The sequence below is a fragment of the Pezoporus wallicus genome, unplaced genomic scaffold, assembly GCF_028554395.1.
Source record: "Pezoporus wallicus isolate ANWC-B61680 ecotype Strahan unplaced genomic scaffold, APGP_CSIRO_Pwel_v1 contig_8673, whole genome shotgun sequence".
Lineage (NCBI taxonomy): Eukaryota > Metazoa > Chordata > Aves > Psittaciformes > Psittacidae > Pezoporus > Pezoporus wallicus.
This window is the reverse complement of record NW_026637196.1, coordinates 784,740-806,984: the sequence shown is the minus strand read 5'-3', so window position 1 is coordinate 806,984 and position 22,245 is coordinate 784,740. Positions and strand designations below refer to the sequence as shown.

Genomic DNA, 22,245 nt, shown 5'->3' with positions numbered 1-22,245 from the left:
TTCCACTGCTAAAGTGGGACCTTTTCTTTCATTCTTCCTCAAAGGTCATTAGCAAATCTCATGGAGGCCTTTGTTCCTTCAGTAATTGATTTCTTGGTATCAGAAGCAAGAAGCATTTTTCCTCAGGTCAACTTACTAGCTCAACCAAGTCCATAGAATTTAATAAAAGAAAAACAACAATGTACTTCAATGATTGCATCTAAAAGATTCTTATTTTTAATAAGATTACACATGGGTACTTAGTATTACACACTATGTATATTGATATAGACAAGACAAAATAAGATTTAAGAATGACAGTTAAATATATTTTCTTAAATAAACAATTATCTAAAATAAGTATGAAAAATCTCATGAACACTCTCCTGATGTTTTAAATAGTAGTAGGAATAACACTGGCCACCATAAGATTGCAGAAGTCAAGGAGTATCACAAGCAATCAAAAACATCTGCGAGCCAGCAGCAGATTAAAAATGAAGACATGTTTATGGCCGAAGTCTGTTAAAACTGTTTTTATCAAACCCACTGGGTGTAGGTTTTGAGCTGAACTGCTACCCTCAGCTTCAAAATCTACTTGGTAGGCAATAGAGAGAAGTTCAGCAAAAATGGATGCAGTCAGATGATTCTTGTCAGGCAGTTGGCAGAAAAATCAGGCTGTTAACATGTTGATCACTCCAGAGTAGTCCCTCAGAAATGAAGAGTCATTGCAATGACAGCCAAGCAGGTAAATTCTCCGAAGGTTAGGCTACTGCCTGACAGATGGATACTGAGAAAACAGAAAACATCATGCGCAGTTCCATTCTTCAGTTCTCAGCCTGCCTTTTCCTGGAATCAGGTTTACTCCTTAGCATCACATGCAGGGATCTGTGCACAAGGCAAGCTTTGCTTGATCTTTGCTTTGCTCATAGGCCATACACCACCAAGATTTGCATCCAAACCTGGCACAGATTTTTGTGAGGTGGAAACCTCATTCACATATGGCTGTATATCCAAATAGGACCCCATAGCTCTACAACTGCCTTTCCATTCCCTAAAACAGTCAAGAATTTTTTTAAAGTAATCATGACTTGTCAATGACTTGGCAGAACCAACATCAGTCCTCACACACAGTACTAAGTAAAATACATGATAATTCCTTTTAGCAAGCTAACATGGACGGTCATGCTGCATGGATTTCTATCTCCTGAATATTTATTAGTCCATTACCAAAATATTTGTATATATCGCTTTCTACCAAAAAATGCGTATCTATCTCTTTCTGATGAAATTAGTCAGAATGTACTTTAAGAGAGTTTACACGACTGAGGTGACGAACAGTTTTTTAAACGTTTCTTTCGTTCCACTGCAGTTCGCAAAGCCTGAAGAATTAAATGTTTATTATTCAGGATGTTGTAGCTGCACAGGTTCAGCAACTTGTTGAAATTCTCTTCACTATATGTCAGCAGACCAGTGCCATAGGGAGCAATGCAGTTGGACACATCTACTCTTCCTTCCTCCATCTCTGAAGGACTGCGCTCCACATCTGAAGCAAGAATACAGCAAAGCTCAAACACAGCAGTGTCACTGAGGAAGACTCTTACCAAGCAATGCAAAATACACAGTAACAGCCTCAAGAAACTGACTTGTCTCGGGAAACTATTCAGTATTTAATTACTGCATAGAGACTACATCTGCTGCGCTCATGAAATCCACTGCTTCACAGCTTGACTACACAGCTGATCCAGAATTGACTGGCAGTACAACCTTTCCATGTGAAATACTTTCCTCTCTAAATTGAAGTTTTCATCAGAATATTTCACTATTGCAGATTTGGAATTTTGTATTTTTAACTTTTCCATTGAGTAGTGATATGACAGCTCCTTGTCTACCAGCTGGTTCTCCCTCTCAGGAAGCTGACATATTAAGCACATACAGCAGGACAAATAAGATGAGGAATTACATGACTTCTTTTCCAATAAAGTGGTATATGGATTTCTGTTCAGTTTTTGATGAAAGTTTCCTGGATCATACCAAATTAGCAACAAGGAAATTTGAGTTGATGCATGCAAAAGTATCTGTAAACTGAAACTGAATTTGCTGAGTAGTTTCTCTGATGAAACAAAAAAAAATCACCATTTATTTTATTGCTAAAATAAAGAATATAATCCGATAACTTTTAAAAAATGACAGATATAAAAGTGTTTGCTACCCTGGCAAATCCTTTGCCTCATTGGCTCTTTCCAGCACTTCGTATTATCAATTTCTTTTCACATAATAAAAGGAGGAGATTCTAGCTTTGTTAGCAGAGTAAACATAACATCTCCTTACAAGGAACAGTGTTAGCTACCAGTGGGTGTAACTTAGTAGCTGTCTCTGCCCTTTATCATTAAGGGAATGCAAACTGTTCCAGATGCCAGATGAGGAGGTTTGCCTCAAGCTACAGCTATTCATGGTTTTTGATTCTGGAACTCTTCAGTCCAATCCCTGATTAACTGGCCTGTTGTGATGGATTAGTAGTTCATCACAACAGGACTGGGAATGTGATAACTGAGCCAAGTAAGAAGCTTACCAGCCTCTTGGAAGAGGAACAAATTCAATGGATAAAATGGATGTGACAAGCTAAAAAAAATGGTTGATTAATGTTGTTAACTTACTCGGTGCCTTGTATTTTTGGAAGGTATCACACACCAGTGGGAAATAGGCCAAGACTGGTGCCTCTAAGCTGTCCTCAAACACATAGCACTCCTTCAGGTGTTCCCGGTCTTCCTGGCTCAGCTCTGTGCTGGGGAATGGGATCCCATGCTCTAAACAGTACTCTGAGAATAGGTCCAGTGGCTGGTTCAACAGAGGAGAGTTGCAACACAAAGAGAGATTGAAATAAGGTTACTAAGCCCCATAACTGATATATTTCTGCATTAGGCAATCATCTGTGATTGATTTATATGATTACATGTAGGACTAACTATGCTCTGGAGCAAACATACACTCTTGATTTGAATATATCCTCAGTAATAGAAATTTGTTTGATTTGCTAACACTGGACATTTTTTAAGGAATATTACTGTTTTCTGAAATTCACATGACATTCATTTTTGTGATTTATTGATTTAGTAGAGGATTTGGGTCAGGAAATTTTGATCACACATGCTATCTGAGATCACAGGTTCTTGACTGCTTGCATTCACTGCTTCTAACAATCAGTGTCTTCATGTGCTCCTACAAATAACTTACATTATTCCATCATCTATGGCCCTCAGTGTTTCTTCAGACACACCAAAAAAAAACAAAAACAAAAACAATCAAAAACCTGACTGAAATTTACGGGAACACCAAGAATCAAACATAAAAGAAAAATTCCAACCTTTCATTCAAAACCAGCAAAATTATGTATTAGCTAATTGTATTTTTAAAGTTACTTAACTAACTATTGAGGAACTTAGTGACACAATGACAAATCTGCACAGATACTCAGAATAGGTATTTTTCTACTTGTTTGTATCCATAAGTGAGTCCCAGAAAGCTACTGAAAATAGTCCTGATAATGACAGAGACATTATGGTTACAGTGTTGACTAGTACCACTGATATGATCGTTTAATTTAATAAGAAACAGACCATTTTCTGGAAAGAAGAAAAAAAGAAAAAAAAAGGGGAGATAATTGAGAACTGAAAAATTGCAAATTCAGATGTTGGAGTGATTGAGGTAAAGGTTCACTACTACAAAACATCACCAGAGTCTGTGATCCTCCGCTGTAATTTAAGTGTAAAATGACATCCGCTTTCCTCTCTGGCCTCAGAATGGGTGGGCAGCTGGTGTTGATGAAGAAAGCTGTATCTACCAGCTTGAGGTAGTCATCCCTTTCATTCAGCTGGTTGGGAGAAGAATCCAGCACTGTGTCTGAAAGTCAAAAACTTATCAATTAATTACTGCAAGACCAAGTCCATTTTTTTTCCTCCAAAATCAGCATAACAATGAAAGAATGAAAAGACAGCCTTTTCACGCAAAGCCACCACAGCTAAATATTTTTCTTCACACAATTTTAGCATCTATAGCTTAACTCTGAGTACATTGATAGGAAACAGGCCCGAGTCTTGGTTTCATCCAGAGTGTTATATTTGAGCTGCTTTTTCAACTCGTTTTGTGGCTATTTAGCCTCAGTAGAAGTAAATTCTTTTGCAGCTTTCCCTAGGAAGAACAACATACAAGCAAGCCTGCTGTGATTTTTCTAAGACCAGCACTAAATCATCTGGGGCTCAGCAAAAAACAATTCCACAGACATATTAATGAAATAATATTCATCAAAATTTGCCTTTATGCTAAAACTCATCAAATATTTGTCCTCGGCAAGTATCAGCACTCAATTCATCTTCAAAGATCCATCTTGAAAAATTTACTATTACCTTTCCACATGCAAAACCTCTCATTCTCTAAATACTTGTTATGTAGCTGCAAGCCCTTGAGGAAATTATGGTAAGTGGAAACCACTGGCCGTCCAGTCATCATTTCTCGAAGTGTACTGGAAAGGTAACCTCTGGGAACGGATAAGCAAGTCGCCTGTTCATGAGGCTTCTTGGGCAGAGAAGGGTCTTCCTCTGTAGGAAGAATGAGAAGAGGGTATATATTTGCATTTGTTTAGTGTGTTTCTCTGATACCAATAACGACAAAGAAAGAGGAACTGGGCAGTCAAACCACTACAGCCCCATCTGTGATGAAGTGCATGCATCAACATACAGACTGTTCGGGGCAGAGATGGGTTTCAGTGTCACAGCATCACCTTGTTGTTTCCCTGTATGGCCTCTCCTGCCCCAAAGGACACTTGGTAACCCTCCCATGACTAACAAAACTCCCCAGGGATGTTGCACAGAGCAGTGCAATGTTTTTTCCTGTTTTCCATCGCAACTGTTTCTTTCCTATTTTTCCTTCATTCCTAAAGGTGTGGTGTTTGCTATGCCAGAAATAGGACACAAGACCAAACCCTTTACCAAATGTCAGGGTTTAAATTTTTGGAGAGGCATGAAGACAATGCAGATGCAAGTGAAAAGTAATCCAAATAACCAACCAATGTCATACTCAGTATCTCTGGTCCATCTATGCCAGAAGTCCTCTGAATGACCCGAGAGGTAGACAGCATCCATGAAATTCTGGGAAAATATATTACTCCATGTGCCTTGAAAGTTATAAAAAAAAGGAAAAAGCCATACTTAATACTGCTTTGAATTTTTAGAGCACAGCTATGACAACCTACTTGGATTCAGTCTCTGTGGCTGTTTAAATTAGCATTGTTTTAGTTATGAAAGATTATTAATTTTAGCAGCACTATCAAATGCCATGCCATTGCACATAACATCTGGCTTATAGCTAGGCCATTTTAGAGACTTGGCTGTTTATAAAAGTCACTGTGATTAAAAATATTTTTAAAGATCAGTTCCAATGCATGTGTTCTGGTTTGGTCTAGCTTAAGAAGTTCAGGATATTAATTGTATCTGCTCAAGAATTTGTTTCATCTTTTGTCACTTTCTTCTGGTTCATACAAGATTTAAATCACATCAGGTACACTATCTAGTGTACTACTATTGCTACTTGCAGACCAGCAGTTATGAGATGACAGCTCTGTGTAGCCAACTATGTGGTTTATAAAGGTGATGTTTTCCCCAGGTAGTAAATCACCTTCCAAGAAGCAGATGCGGGACTCAGGGATCTTCTTCATCAGGTGACCCATATAGAATTCACTACCAAAATCCTCCGAACGAACAAAGGCCCCGTATTTAAGGAAACCCACCTCGTACGGTGTGAACTCCACCCACTCTGCAAATAAGGCATCAAGAAGGACTCATTATAGCCACTGAACACACGTAAAAACAACAGCATAGAGAATCAAAAGCTGGAACAAGGCCTGTAGCTTCAGTGTGTTGGTGATGGACAGTTCAAACCACGGTGTTTTGAAACAAACAGGTGCCCTTCAATATATTGCATGTTAGATCGGTGAATGCAAAAGCTAAATTCACCTCTTCCACTAACACTGTGACAATCCATTCAGCTTGGGGGTTCAGGTCCATTTTTGTGCAGCAAAAATTGGGGCTGAGTCAACCAATTTCTACGGTCTTGCACAAGGTGTTATTGAGTCAGCAATGACAAGCTACCATCCATTCTTAGACTCCCGTAGTCACCAGCTTGTGAAGCTAAAACAACACTGACTAAAACCCACCCAAACCTTGGCTGAACATGCCGGGACTGCAGACTGCACACAGAAGGAAATGATCAGGTTCAGTTTCAGGACCACCTGCTTTGTTTGGGCCAGAAAATGCTGTGGAAATGGCTAGTGAACAGCACCACTGCTCAGTGCACAGAGTGCTGCCCCTCCTCAGATCCTTCTCTGGCTGCTTGAAGCTGCCTCCCACTCTCACCCCTTCCACATCTTTTCTCATCCCTTCCTTGCCCTCCACCCCCAGGTCCTCACATCTCTCTTGGACACTGCTGCCTTTGAGGAGCACCAGCAGCTGAAAGATGGTGTGAGGTGGGGACAAGAGAGAAAGAGCAACAGTGGTGGCTCTCAAGGCTCCCAGCAAATGGCATCTCTGCCCCTAACAGGTGTCTCCATACTACAGTATCAGCAGACATGTTTTTCACCCAAGTCAGAACCCAGACATGAAGACAGGGGTAAAAGAAATTATTTAAAAGATTTATTAGTTTGGACTTACGGTAAGAGGAAACTCCTCAGATTTATAGAAGTGTGTATAATAATCATTACCTTTAAAATCCAAAGTGCTATAGTCATCCTTGACATTGAGGGACAGGTATATGGGCAGTGGATTCTGTCCCTGATTTACTGCCAGCTGCTGATCAGAGAGTTTCTGAGTACTTCCCTGTTTATGAAGAACAGAAGTTGTTGTAAAAGATAGATATGACATATGGATGGTATCTAAGCATGGACTACCAATGAAATGTCTCCTAAATCCCAGCAGGTTTTGTTCTGTGTACTTCAGTTGTTTGACCACACAAATGTGTTCATGCCTTATCCGTCATTAGCCTTTATCACTGATGCTTCCTGAAATTTTGGTATAGGTGACAGCGTGAAAACGTGAGAAAGTTGTCTGATTTGCTTTAAGGAAAGGTAAAGCTATTTAGCTACCTTGGAGGTGCTGCAGATAAGTCAACCAGAGCCCATTTCTTTCAATGAAGCTTTTTTTGCTGGTATGGCTATATATTGTTATGCCTGAACTTAGTTCTGTCAGAGCCGCCTCTACCCTGTATGTTAATAGAGTGCTCACTTGATCTGAAATTAAAGATGGAAAGTCAGTTTCATTAACACCTTGGCTTTCTACACGCTCAGACGTTTACCCTAGATGCTTACACTTTAGGCTTACTGTGTTATTTTTCTTCTAAAAAGCCAAAGAAAGACCCCTCAGAGATTTTGAGAGCTTTTCCTATTACTGAATACAGAACTTTAAACATGAAAAGTTAGAAATCCTCTGGAATAAGGGATGGATATATAATACCTGATGATGCAGCATACAATCAATGAAGAGTCCCCATAAATCTGTAAAGGATAGCTTGTGCCCCTCTTGCTTTCTTTCACAAAGCTCCTTTTCATAGTATTTCATATGACCCAGTGAGAAACAGTGCATCTTGTTCTTGATCACATGTTCCTTGATATCACCAATTGGCCCTCTGAGATCCTTCTGTGACCAGTTTGCATCTTCATACAACTTCGCCATGGTCCTGGTAAAAAGAAACATGCTGGGATTCATCATGGGGTACCTGACAATTCATGGGTTTATACCACACAACGGTGTTTTGTTTCACAACATACAAAATGCTCTTACCCTCCAACTTTTACCTTGGAAGAACAGTTCAAAGCTCAGGCAGAATTTAGACTATACAACAATATTTATGCTGCAAGCATACATTAAAAATCATCCTGGCTTGTTTCTTCTCAGAATCAAGAGTAATAAAGCAACACCCACAAACTTTCACTAGATTTACCCTTTGATTGTCTAGGTTCAAGCTGCACCTTCTGTTTGAGGCCAGTCCCTCAGCTGTCCCAGACACCGTGTGAAATGTTAAGCAGGATTTTAGCAGCAAACATTGCCCTAGAGAATTGCAGGAGTTCCCCTTCCTTGGCCATGCAGCAGCAGGTCATTTCAGACTCCCGGCACACACAGGGCCAGTCTGCTTGAGGTTTCAGCTCCCAGTTTGGGCAGATTCTGGCCATCTCTTCTCATCCCCACCCCACTTGTTCTAGTTCTGTCTCACATATCTTTTTAGAGCAGCTCTCCAGAGGCAAATGTTTTAAAGCCCTAGAACCCTGTGAGTTGTGAAAGGCAGTCAACATCATGTGCATGACACTCAAAGTTTCTCGGGGCTTTTCTTTTAAATTCTCCTTTTCAGAGCTGTGTAAGAGTTGTGCCAGACAAATATAACAAGATTCCTGAAGTGTTACATGCAACCAGATAAACCAAGGCTTACACAAAGAGAAGAAAAACAGCATTTCCCTACTTTCATTTTGTCATTGCTCTCAAGCATGCTTGGGAAATGGGTTTGTGCCCTTTCAGAGATTCAAATCCCTGTGATTTCAGCTGCATTGCTTCTCTTGCACATCTGCAGCATCTTCTCTGGCTCGTGATGCACGTCTGATTTGCCTTCACTGGCAATCAAAAGGTTTATTCCTCCCCCAGGAAGTGACACCATTTCTTTCATTCCCAAGAAAATGCCAGCTCTTTGGTCTACCAGTTCCTATTCAGTCCATTGTTGATGGCCATTAATAACCACTTTTCATTTAAAGTGGAACACCGAGACACCTCTACTCCCCATCTTAGCATAGGAGCCTTTTCTGCCAGGTAACTAGGAAATGAGAAATGGAGATCAAAATAATCATGTTTCCCACACATTCTCTGCATCAGCCACCAAGTTTAGGACAGGAGCAAGTCCAGCCCCCAGGAGAAGTCGTAATGTATGACGTGGCAGAAAGGCACATATCCAAGTCACAGGACAGCTGTGGGCTGGTTTGTCACTAACACTGAACTGCAGGGAGATACAGGTAAACCATCCTGGCTTGAGATCTCTTCTTCTAGTTTTTGTTCACTCATCAGTACCATTATAGAAGTACGGTACTTCTCAGTTTGCTTCTTGTAGCTTGAAGAAATAAAAGCTACAGCACTGAGCGGTGCCATGAATGTCATGGAAGTCCCAACACGACACTGAGTAAAATTCATCTGCAAGGCAATACACTTGACCGTGTTATCACCCTGCTAATACAAACAGCAGCAGAAGCCTCACTCTTCTTACCACGTGGTGGCAGATAAACCACTGATGTATGAAACACAGTCCAAAACACCCAAGTCCTGGAGAGCCAGAAGACTGCCAAACATAGCCGTCATGGACCGCACTCCCCCTGCTGTGGTCATGACTGTGACCACCGGCACCTGCTCAACGCACAAAGCCATAGAGTCATTCATCAACAGATGAAATAGAGCAGTGATGGACATGCAGAAAAAGTAATATCAACTCCCTGATTCAGGTAGGTTTGGATTCAATTCACCCTCTTCACAATGGCCCTTAAGTGTGTTTGAGTTCTGCAGACTTTGGTGGGACATAACATATGCTGAAAGCATCTTCCTGATCAGCAATGCCTTGGTAAACCAGAAGCTGTAAGCATGGCTTTTGTATGGCACAATCTATTTTCAGATTTGTAGAGTCTCTTCTGATGTTTTTCATTTCTCCTCATGTTTTTCCCTCAAAACACATTCTAAGATCCTGACTATAATAGAGGAGCAGAGCAAAACCAAAACCAAAACCATTCCTACCAGTGTGCTAAGGGAGAGATGCAGCTTTCCCCTGTAAGCTTCTCTGCTGTGCAACAGCAGGGAAAGAGGGATGAGCCAAACTAAGGAGAAATGGTGTCAGTCCAAGCAATAATATTTCACCAAGCCTGTTTATATATACATTAATCTCAACAAATACATTCTTTAGGTGGTCCTGAGTGAGGATAGAGGTTGGCGGAGGATAAAGGAGCTGTAACTGACCTCCTGACAGTAGTCATGGAGGTACATCACATCTAAGTCATTCAAAGTGGGACTGTAAGTTCCTAAGATGCTGCCTCCACATACCTCGTCCTCCTGCAGGTCTTCATCTAGATGAAGAACATTTTTCAGAGCAGCAGCGACCACCTTCTTTCTTTTACAAATGAAATCCTGCTCCTCTGCACATAGGTCAAACCCCAACCGCAAATCTAAATTCTTGCAACTACAGCATAAGAACGGAACAAGACACATTACCTGTAAGCCATTTTTAGAGCTACTGCTCAAGAAATCAAGCAAAAACAGCAACAATGAACCAGTTTAAAGAAAGGCTACTTCCATATACGTAAGGGTTCTCCTTTGCAAATGAAAGTGGGTATATAGATATCACAGAACTTGTATTTCTTCCTTCGTGTGGAGATTTTAGACCAGAATCATGTCTTCAGCTATTTCACATTTGGGTTTCAGCCAAAAGGCAATTTTTTTCCCTTCTGTGACTTATAATTAATATTCAGTATAAACCTCCGATCATGCCTGCCATGAGTGCTTGCAATGTAGGAAACAAGTCACTAGGGGGTAATATTGCCCTTCAGAAAATCACTGCAAATCAGTCAATAAATTAATTACTGCCCTCTTGTTTCGCTGAAAAATGACCTGCAGAGGACCAGCGAACGCATAACAGTGTTAGAAACATGTTAGAAATGTGTTATGCATAAATGTGTATGCATTATAGATAAAGGTTTCAAGACAGAAGGATTCTTAAACATCAAAATTGGGAAGCATCAGCGCTAAGAAAAGCATTGCAACTGGTTATACCCCATGACTACCTACCAAACAATTTAAAAATATGTATCATTTTATTAACCCTTTCCTATACTTTAGTCTTTAACTAACTACAATCTTCTTTCCTTGCTTCTAAATGAGCTAGTTTAAGCTGTGACTTCCTTTCATCTAAGGATGATACTATGAAAGGATAGGAGGTGGCCTAGGTAATCATTTGAAAGAAATGACTTACCTCTCTTCTTCCTTCACAGACACCTCATAAGATTCACTCTGAGAATAAAGAATGAAAATACCATAAATTTTAAATTGAATTGAAAGTTTGCAAAAGCAAGTTTTACAGTATTAGTATTTATTCCAATATATAGTCTAACAGTAAGGCTTCATGCTCTTCTGAAGTCTCTTCAGGCCTTCTGCATACAATCATCACTTGGATCCTGCTTTTAAAATACTTCTAAAGCAATCAGCAGTTCTGAACGTGCTACTTTTTCCCTGAATTATACTTTCAAGTACATGCAGAGCTGAGCCTGTGTACAGCTCAGATAGTACTTTTGTAATAACAAAATTAATAATGGACCAGGTATCACACAGTTATAGCTTACACCCATTTAAATAATGTTGAAGTTTACTCACTTTCATCACTGTCACTTTCTTTCCCAAGTCCAGAGAATGGAGAGGCACAGCCAGGGAATGATTTGCATTGATTTCCTTCCCAGCTGAGCTACACTGAATTAAAGTTGGGGAAAAGAATTGTTATAAAGAGAAAATTGTTTATAACCCATAGGTATAATTCTACCAGAGAAGGTCTAATTTACCATGCTTCTCCCAAAAGTTACTTTAGCTGTTATTACCATCCACAAGCAAAACATACACCACAGAAAAAATGCTCCTTTGGCAGCTTCATGTGCAGTCTGGGTTGGCTGTGCTTCATGTAGTGGAACATGGTGGTTTCACTGGTTCCCCACCTGCAGCGAGGACTGATGGAAACATCCTGGGTTTCTTCATAGGATCCTTTCATCGTAAAAGTGAAATCTCTCCCTAAAAACAAGCAGCAAACAGCAGAGAAATGTTAATTGCATCTAGCCCTGAAAAATGTCGAATAAAAATGTCCCGAGTAAAGTTTCAGCCTTCATGAGGTCAACATTAATTTGGGCCACAAAGTTTTTCCTCCTTCACAATCAGTGTGAACAAGGGCCAGATTGAATAAGTAGCAAAAGGTCAGTGCAGCAGTGCAACTTCTCCCCTGACAAGCGATAGAGAGCATGGGTTAGACCAGTGGATGCTACTTGCAGTATTCATACCCCTGAGTTTCCACTCCTCACAGTTATGTCTCCCCTCTTTTACTTTTTGTTCTCATCACAATATTTCAGTTCCACCACAATGCAGTGATGCTTCTGAGTCCCCCAGACACCTCCAGTTTCCCTTAAGCTATACAGTCACACCATCTCCAGAAGTTTCTTACTGTTAGCAAGTAGGTAATATGGGAAACACCTCAATCCCCATGCAGCCCAGAGATTGAAACAGGTCAAATATTTGTCTAGATTCAGCTGCACCTCCCATAGCACAAAAAGTAGTGACAAGCAATTTAAATCAATAACCTCACTTGTGTAAGGGCTCTTAATTTTCATTCCATTCACATGGACTCCCAAGCAGGAAACTTCACGAGACTAGAAGAGATAAGTAATAAAATCACTGGTCACAGAAACAGTTCAGGCCTAAAGGCATAGTTCTTCCAACTACATCCTTCAGTTCTGCCCTACCATAAGAACATAAGAATAAAAATAAATAAAACTATTACCACTAGTACGCCATTAGTGATGATGTTTTCAGATACACCTGGACTGAAAAGCAGAAAGGGAAAGTTTTATTTAAGAGTGGGTATATGAGCAATGATCTCTTCAATACAAGTAGTTCTTTGAGCTCAGTTTTTCTAGCTGCCTTCTAACACTTCTGTCTTTCAGGTCCGTCTCGTGTTCTCTCCTGGGTCAGTCCCATGGCTCCTAGGGACACTGCTCTCCCTTATCTCCCCCAATCAGCATCATCTTTCCTTGGGCTGAATTACAGAATAAACACTCATCCTCAGCTATAAATAGTAAGTGAAGTGAGACTATCACTCAAGAAGGGATTTCACCACATTCAGGAGATAAAAGCAACCATGAGAAAGATGCCGAGATGGGATATCTGAGCACAGGTACATGGAGCCAATTTCCTAATGCTGCATTACTACTCCCTCTAAAGCATAGTCTTCTGATGACAAATTCGGTAACATTTAGGCTTTACTCACATGTTATCCAGTAGAAATTCCACTTCCAGTTCTTCCTGATTCTGAAAATAAGATTTTTCCTTTAAGGAAAATGAAAGAACAAACTTTTTCCTTTGCTAGACCTCTGACGGTTTTGTACAAACTTCCCTTGCAAAGTTTTGCTATTTCCACACCCTCTATATCATAATGTAATTGGATGGAGTTTTCTTTAGCCACCCTTTCATTTCATGTCTCTCCACTGCTCTACTGCTTACAAACCAACTGTCCCCCAAGGAAAAGAGGAGATTATCATGGAATAGGGGGTGAAATATCCCATTATTCATTTATTAGTGGGATGAGACATGGTCAGTCAATGCTGAGGAAGGGAGGTATAACAGGTGAATGGTGTAAGAGAACATACTTGAGGATAAATAGACATATGTGGTGAGTATGTCTGCGTTAAAACAGAAGAATTTGTAGAGTGACTAAACAAATACAGAAAGGTGGGGGAAGAGCCCAGCTTGGAAAATTAAAATTGCCAGGGTGAAGGGAAGAAGAGAGAAGAGGGAAGGCTGAAGCTGTGAAGGGGAAGGAGGAAAAGAGCTCACAGGGCCAAATCAAGGTGAAAAACGGGAAGAGCAGGGAACAGCAATAGAAGAGTAACACATCAACAACATGAGAGCAACTGAGTAACTGCATTACTTTACTGCAGCCGTTTGCTGGGTCAGCTTGTACGGTGGACAGCCAATCCAGGACATACCACACAAACATATATCAAAGGTCTTTATCACCCACATGGAGGAAAACACTGATAGGTGGAAAATACAAATCTCTTTCGGACAAGAGATGGTAATTTTTTTCATTCACATTCATACAAACTAAACTTCACTGCCAAATATCCCCTCTGTCTGGTTGCACAGCATACTTCAGCGTTGTGAAGAGACGGTGAAAACTGTGCCAAGTCTGATAATGCAGCTGCCAAGGTAAAATCATCACTACACTAGAGGTGAAAAGTGAGTATTTTTGTGTTTAGTAGTTTGTGTCAGTAAATGGGACATCTCAGGTGGCTTCTCTGAGAGCTGGATCTCTGGCATGTAACCCAGCAGTGCTTGGTTCCATTTGCTTATTTCTCTCAAAGTCTGCATTTCATAAAAATTAGGGCAATTGCAGCAGTTCATAATGGAAGGATAAGGGATGGATTTCAGAAAGGAATCACCTTACAGAGATGCAAGACGAACTTTATCAAGCATCAGGTTGTGACCAGTTTGTACTATCCAAACTCACTGACAGTCTATTCCAGCTGTGTCCAAAGAACAGAATGAACAATGTTCGTGAGATCCTGGCTCCTAACATCTAATTGTGCCTGCCTTATGTTTCCATCCTTTCTATGCTGTTGTACACACACAAATTGTATTTCTATAAAGTCCCTTCCATGTTTTTGTGGGTGAAAATCCTGGAGAATCGCAATAGAAAGACTTGCTGGATGACACAATAAGCAAGAGGCACAGCAGGAGGCAATCCTGATGCTCTGACATTACCCATCCAGCCGCCTCAGCCCTTCTTTTGAGATACCTTGGCAGAATAAAGAAGTCATTTGGGCAGAGGTGGCAATTACAATTACACCAATTATTAAGGTTGCCCTGCATAGTCCATTGCTAAGCCACTAAAAAAAAAAAAAGGCAAGCCTACATGGTTTAAAAAATCCACGTACAGACCATAATATGTGATGCCTCATGGGCGCCTGAGCAGAAGTCATGATCTGAGTAAGGACAGCTTGACCAAGGCATTCCTGAGACCCAGCTCACCTTGTCTTATCTCCCCAACTTCCACCTTGCCAAACCAATGGGTTAAGCCAACTCTGCACAAGCCTCAGAGCCAACTCACGGCTTGAATCACACCCCAAATGATTTCAAAAGTCACATGAGCCTTTTTCTAAGGAAGGCCATGCCCAGCTGCGGCAGGTATATTGCAATCCTTAGGAAGATTAAGCTTTCTGGAAGAGTAGTTAATAAACTCTTTCCAAAGCAACAGTAACATAAAAAACAGGCAGGAGTGTTCCCTTGACCCTACCTGATGCAGTGGTTTAGAAATGAACAGAGCACACACAGTTCCTGAGAACTGTAAACTCAAGCCCTTGCAGAAGCTTGAAAAAGCCCTAAAGTCTTGTTACTACACAGCCTCCAAGCAGAGAAGGTGTTATATTTGCAGAAAGTAATCATAGTACATATTCTGCTGCCTTAAAAGCTGGGTGTGACTTCTCCACCTGCCCTCTCAACTTCACCCACCAAGCATTTCATAAGAAACACTTTTTTTCTCACCTTAATACAAGCAAACACAGTATCCTTTGAGACATATGGACTAAATAAAACTGTTAGGTCACACCATCTGATCCAGAAGAAAAGAATAAAATACTGAGGAGATACTGATTTACCAAGCCATATCTATTCTGTGCTGGCTCAGGCCCCCTAAAAGAAACCTGCAACCCTATAGCAAGATCACAATTGCTGAGAGTTTAAAAATAAAAAAAACAAATTGTTGGATGTCAGAAGGAGGAAAGAAATGAGAGATTTTCATGAGAATATGTAATCATTTACCAAGCATATTGTCTGAAAGCACTGGACAAAAGCCCTGGTGAAGCTGAGAGGAGCTACCCTAGGGAGCTACTGGCCAAAGGGTCAGGGCAGTGGCACGGAAAGGAGGCCAGGTTTGCTCAGATCCCTGCTCTGTCAGTGTCCTATAACAGCATTGAGACCCCTGACCATCAGCTGCTTCACTTTTGGATCTTGATCTCTCTGTTTTATTCAAAAGACATTTTTGAAATCTCAAAAGAAAAAAAAAGAAAAAAAGAAAAAAAAAAAGACATTTTGCATCTAATTGCAATAACAAGAGAGGGGTGACTGTTTCTGATCCCTCCTAAACCCTGAGCATTTAACTTTGTGTTTTAATAACATCCTTTTAACAAAGCCTTTGTGTGTGAGAACAGCTCTAATGTTTAATATAGGTAGTAACTTAGGACAAATTCTTATCAAGAGTATTATTTTATCTATCTACTTAATTTCACTGATCTTTTTGTTTCTCACCTCTGGATCCAACTCAAAATTCAGGTGGACTTTTTCTCCAGGTTGGACTTTAGCTACATCAAAGCGAACAGTCAAAAGCTGGTCATCAGGTGTTAAAGAATCCTCATCACAGACTGACAGCTCCAGGATGTTCTGAGGAGAGAGGCAGAGGAGGATGTAAATGCCACATTCCAGGCCTACTGATCCTAAAAGGAAGATCTAGCGAGAGTCAGCATGCAGTATTGCTCAATGCAAACAGGCTGCTGTGACAGCAAGGAGTTCAGAGCCCCTTGGCTCAGACTGCCAAATCTGATGATTTACCTGTTCTAGGTTAGGCCCTGACTTTGTAATGAATAAGAGCTCGAAAGAAAGGCAGCATAAATGACATTCATGCTGGTGAGATGCACTGGACAGAGTAGAGATTACACATGCTCTTTGTTCATCAGACCCTTTGTGAATTCATTATCGGTATTTTGAGAAATTCTGGCAGATCAGCAGGAAGCCATAATAGAAAGGAAACTCTCAGCCCTTTAAAACAAAAGGTAAAACACATTAGCAAACTCTTCTAACAAGATTTAAATTGTAGTGACTCCCCTTGCGATTCCTAAGGGCTTACATTACCCCTAGCAGCATGAGAAGATGTGGCACTATTAAGCCAGAGGAATCTGGCCCCATGTCTAGAGCTTGTTTCAATCTCACTCTGACTGCCAATCTATTTCTACTAACTCCATAAACATTTTAACAGGTTTTTTACATCTACTCTGAGACAAAAGGAAGCATTCAACCTTATTCCAAATGATCCATAATCTCTGAGTTTACAGTCATTCAAAGCATGGGATAGGCATGGTTTTCTTCTAAGTTTGTAAATCAGATGTACAGTTTGATTTCTTATATCTCATCAGGCTTTTGAAAATATGCCTGTTTAATGTGGGAATAGTTAGTATTTAAAGATATTTTTAATTTTGGAAAAATACAGCATTAAGTTATGGTACCTCTTACAATTTACAAACAGCACCACTATTACTGCATAAAGCGAGTACTACAGACTAATTGCGAAGCACAGCAAAAATGCCTTCACAGTGCATACAAGAAAATACACCTAATCCTCTAAAGAGTTTATAAAACCTCCCATTCAATTCATGGGGTTCTATGTTCAGAAGATGACAGAGTACAGTCAGGGCAACTGAGAATCCATACCAAGGCTTGCATATTTACTTGCTGATAGGAAACAGCATCTCATGCTGTCTCAGATGCTTTCTGTATCTTTCTGTTATCATTTCCTCAGTATAATTGAGTTCAAGCCTCTGTGTGAGCCTCAAGGCTCTCTTAAAAACCCTGAATGCAGCAAATGAAGATGTGCCCTTTAGAAAGCATCTGCTCACTATCACAAGCGCGGGTCCTACCTTTACTTCACTCTGTATCATGAAGAAGAAAGTTTCATTCCAGACAGGGTTTCTGCTGTTGCACACAGTTCTCGTTCGGGCTTCCTGGCACGAAGCTGTTGGCAGCCACAGCTTGACATAGCAGTCAGTCTGGCTCACTGTGTTAACAAAAAGATGCACAATTAGTACAGCACTATTTACTTATTGTTTCTTTTACCCAGCCAGAGAGAAAAAGATTAACCTCTGAGGAGTCCTGAATATTTCATTAGACCCATAGGAAAACATTCTGGGTTTAGAGTTATTTAACTTTTACATCTACATTTATATTCAGTCCAAACAAAAGCCAATTTTGAACCACTAACTGTATTTAAAAAACAAAAGCCAAAATATTTAATTTCAACAGTACTGATATGAAACATTCCAGCTCTTCAGACATTTACTTCCATTCTGATGTATTTGCCAGTCTCCAGAAAAATTCACATACAACTTCACTTCCTGAAGCTTTACTTTTTCAAGCACTGAAGAATTTAGTTCTGAGGATTTTGTGACCTGGGTTTAGTTGTGGTGCACAAGTCATCCACAGTGATATAGCAATGAAGAGGCAAACACAGCAGCACCCAACACAGCTACCGATTTCTCCTGAGGTGCACCTTTCAGATGGGAAATGGGCAACCTCTGGATAAAGGGTGACTACAGAGTTAAGGGAAACAGAAATATCATGGAGCAGCTGTGAAGGAAGGAATGCTTCCTTTCTGACACAGAATTTCTGTTCTATTTAATTTCTAGTGTTACATGTTTTCTAAATTATTCTAATTGAGTCTAAATGAAAATGAATACAGACACAACTTCTTCCGCCAAAAAACCTGAGACATTACTATCACCCAATCAACAGGTGTACGACAGGATTAAATTAGGCTGACAGTGATTTTCTTGCTAGCCTAGAAACATGTCATGAATGATACTTACACACATCTGCTTTGCGGAGGTTTCTCATGCCTATAATTTTTACAGTAAGCCAGCACATCTGAGGCACTTCTGGCTGCAGAACAGTGAGAAAAATACCTTCATCATTAACAAATAACTCATGTAACTAACAAAGCCTATCCTATAGCAAAGGCAATTCTCTTCTTTATGCAGTGAATACGTTCTATCCATTATTCAAGACAATTTCTGGAGATAAATTCTATCTTGTTATTTGACACAAGATGTTCCTGGACAAACTCAGACCCCAAAAGGAAGCCTACAGAGGGTGGAAGCAAGGACAGGCGGCCTGGGGGGAATACACAGAAATTGTCCAAGCAGCCAGGGGTCAGGTTAGGAAAGCTAAAGCTCTGATAGAATCTGTCAGGGATGCCAAGGGTAAATAGAAAAGCTTCTTTAGGTACATTGGTGTACCTGCAGGTGCACAAGTCCATGGGACCCAATGAGATGTATTTATAGTTCCTGAGGGAAGTGGGGGATGAAGTTGCTAAGTCAGCTTCCATCATATTTGAGAACTGATGGCAGTCTGGTGAGGTTCCTGCTGACTGGAAAAGGGAAAAACCCAGCTCCCATATTTAAAAAGGAAACAAAGGCAGACCCGGGGAGCTACAGGCCAGTCAGTCACACCTCAGTACCCAGCAAGATCATGGAGCAGATCCTCCTGTGGAAACTATGCTAAGGCACATGGGAAATAAGGAGGTGTGTAGTGACAGCAAACATGGCTTCACTAAGGGCAAATTGTGCCTGACAAATCTGGTAGCTTTCTACAATGGGGGTACAGTGTTGGTGGGTAAGGGAAGAGCTACTGACATCATCTACCTGGACTTCTGCAAGGTGTTTGACACTGTCCCACATGACATCCTTGTCTCTAAACTGGAGAGGCATGGATGTGATCAACAGACCACTGGGTGGGTAGGGAAATGGCTAGGTAGTTGCAATCAATGGCTCAATGTCCAAGCAGAGGCCAGTGACAAGTGGTGTTTTATCAGGGGTTGGCACTGGGACCAGCACTGTTTAACACCTGTCAGTGACATGGACAGTGGGATCAAGTGCACCCTCAGCAAGTTTGCCAATGACACCAAAGTGTGTGGTGCAGTCGACACACTGGAGGGAAGGGATGGAATCCAGAGGGACCCAGACAGGCTGGAGAGAAGTGGGCCTGTGTGAACCTCATAAAGTTCAATAAGGGCAAGGGCAAGTTCCTTCATCTGGGTAGGAGCAATGCCAAGCACAACTACTGGCTGGGCAGAAATTGGATTGAGAGAGGCCCTAAGAAAACGACTTGGGGGTGTTGGTTGATGAGAAGCTGAACACGAGCTGGCTTCATTGTGTGCTCACAGCCCAGAAAGCCAACCGTACCCTGGGCTGCATCACAAGAAGCATGACCAACAGGTTGAAGGAGATGATTACTGCAGAACAGGGCAGATACCCAGCATTTTATAGTGCCCCAATCAAGATACCACTGTTACTGGCCAGTCTGGCTGTGGGATATTTAATGCCATAACATCTTGCACTATGCCGAAACGCCTGACCCTTAAAAAGAAATAAATAACTAAGACAGGGAGATAATGGTTCATGAAGTGAGCATCCCATTGTGGGACACCAGAGCTTTTCAGTCACACCAGCAAGAAGGCTGAAATCAGAGACTCGGGGTAAGCATTCTTCATCCCTAGATAAGGTCTACATGAATCACAAGGAAACCACGTTACCACAACGTACAGAACTGATAGATGTACGTAACACAAGAGCTGGAGGAAAACCATAATTGAAGACAGCACAAATCACAAAAATCTCAAAAATTTCTCATAAGATGAGAAGCTGCAAACACAAATCAAATTAAACGTTTGCTAGGATGAGAGTGAAATTGCCAGTGTGTTAGATTATGCAACACAAAAGAGCACTAATAAAAGTTATAATTGCATATGAATGCACGTACGCAAAATCAGGTTCAGAATGCTCTGGCTTATGCAGGACTTTTGCATAATAAATGAAAATGTGTTCACATGGAAAAAACCTAGGCTGACCTGATTGAGTTACTAAGGAGAAGCACTGAAGTACAGCAATAAATTGACATTCCATGATGTAGGGCTCTGTAAGGGAATAGCTTGAAGGCTCCACAACCCTCTCCATTTTTTGTTTTCTCCTTCCACTCCCCGTCACACCTACACACAACCCTATACTTGGTTACAGGAAAAACAAGACAATCTTGATGAACACCAGAAGTAAAATACTACATACAGAAGCAGTATTTCCATTAATTAAAATGAAAGGAGCAATTACATCTTCACAGCACCATGATTTCTGAAAAACTTTGTCCTCAGGACCTCCTTGTGTGCTTCTAATTTTGATACACCGGTGTCCTGACAGGAGCAGATTAATCATCTCAAAAGCAGTACTTCACCAGACCAGACGGTATTTACAGCCCACTGGAAAAATTCTCAACCCAATAGTTTTCTCCTAGAAAGTGTCGTTTGACCAAAACCGGCAGGTTTGGAAGAAACCCATCAACCTCAGCAGAATTTCTGGCAGCACTGTTTCTGGTGATAGAGAGAATGACAGGAGTAGATGGTTCAAATTGCTGAAAGCTCAATTTTTCATCCCAAATATGGCTTCAGTCCCATCCATATCTCCCATCCAGGAATTTAGAGAAAACTTATTCATGAGATGGCTGAAGTACTAAGAAAATACGAAGGCATAAACCCAATTATTCTTCCTTCCAACACCTTTTACCAGATCAGTTTTATAAAAATTAGTGTTCGGAATCCTTTTAAGTGGCACAAACTGAACAATCCAAAAGGCAAAGGAAAAAATTTTGAGGACTGAGCCTTGGGTGTTATGAGGTGCAACTACCATCATACAGTGATGTCACAGTAAAATCAAGATTAAAATCCAGCTCTCCCATTTCCTTGCCTAGCATCTAAACCACAGTTTCATCACCTTCCTCACCTTCCCAGCCCCTAAGTCATAGTGAATGTTTTCTGCTCTGAAATGCACACTAACAGAAGAAATAAATATTTCTTTAACTGTTAAAACATATCACCTCTGATAATAACAGTTGAGCTTAGGAAGAGATAGGAAAGGCTGGTGGAAGCCTGCAGGTAGCACAGCTATTGTTCATACCCCACAGCCCTCTCCCTGCAATCCAGAAGCTGCTCTCTATACAGTACCTCATCTTCAGTGCTGGGCAGACTTTGATGATTCCTCCTCTTGATTTCAGTTTTCCTGTGTGGGTTTGCTCGGATGAAGCAGTCCTCGGGACAAGGAACCAAGAGAGACACCAGTGATGAAATCCAGCAGTCGACAGTTCCTAGTTTTCAGTTTATACTCAGGTTTGCTATGGCAATAGTGAGGGGCCCTACCATTTCTCCTCCTCATGATGGAATAAATGTCCATCTCGCCAAGAGCATCTATCAGTCAGCTGCTCTTACTGATAATCTGTACACTGCAGACCTGTTTGTCATTTAAGGATCAAAATTCCCCAAGCATTTGCTTTTTGATGAATCTCAACCAAAAAAGTCAAACAGATCCTCCTGCCCACCACTGATTTTCTCTTACCGAAGGTGAATAGGCCGGTGATCCCATTAGTATCTCTGTTTCATAAAAGGCAGCACTTATACTGGTCCAGTCTGTATGTCTTACAGCTGGCAGTTGCTCCTGGACTACACTATTTTCCAACCAGCTGAGGTAGGGAATAAGAGTTGTATAGTTTGACTCATAGCTCCACCTCCCACTGATGTCAAAAGTACAAATTATGTGCTCACCCTGTACCACAAAGGTGGGGTTTTTTAACACCACAATGATTTAGG

The 22,245-nt window shown here is 40.9% G+C and overlaps 1 protein-coding gene across 1 annotated transcript; it reads right to left on the bottom strand.

Moving 5' to 3' along the window:
* Window positions 1-1,267: 1,267 nt before the first annotated feature.
* Window positions 1,268-21,832, bottom strand: LOC130596363 (cytosolic phospholipase A2 epsilon-like). The gene is made up of 21 exons (XM_057403881.1): window positions 21,799-21,832; window positions 21,607-21,746; window positions 18,425-18,497; window positions 17,480-17,616; window positions 16,098-16,229; window positions 13,060-13,100; window positions 12,574-12,616; window positions 12,379-12,442; window positions 11,647-11,813; window positions 11,409-11,501; window positions 11,011-11,048; window positions 10,086-10,221; window positions 9,265-9,401; window positions 7,476-7,698; window positions 6,728-6,842; window positions 5,647-5,784; window positions 5,039-5,146; window positions 4,380-4,571; window positions 3,710-3,876; window positions 2,634-2,814; window positions 1,268-1,522 (listed from the first exon to the last, which is right to left on the bottom strand). Exons 1-21 carry the CDS (start codon window positions 21,830-21,832, stop codon window positions 1,284-1,286), a joined length of 2,598 nt encoding a protein of 865 aa, XP_057259864.1. The 3' UTR covers window positions 1,268-1,283.
* Window positions 21,833-22,245: the final 413 nt, after the last annotated feature.

Coding starts and splice junctions, on each gene's coding strand:
- LOC130596363 (XM_057403881.1), bottom strand. CDS start 21,832: ATGGACATTTATTCCATCATGAGGAGGAGAAATG. Junction 21,747..21,798: donor CATCATGAGGAGGAGAAATG/GTAGGGCCCCTC, acceptor ACTGAAAACTAG/GAACTGTCGACTGCTGGATT. Junction 11,502..11,646: donor AGGAGCATTTTTTCTGTGGT/GTATGTTTTGCT, acceptor ACTTTAATTCAG/TGTAGCTCAGCTGGGAAGGA.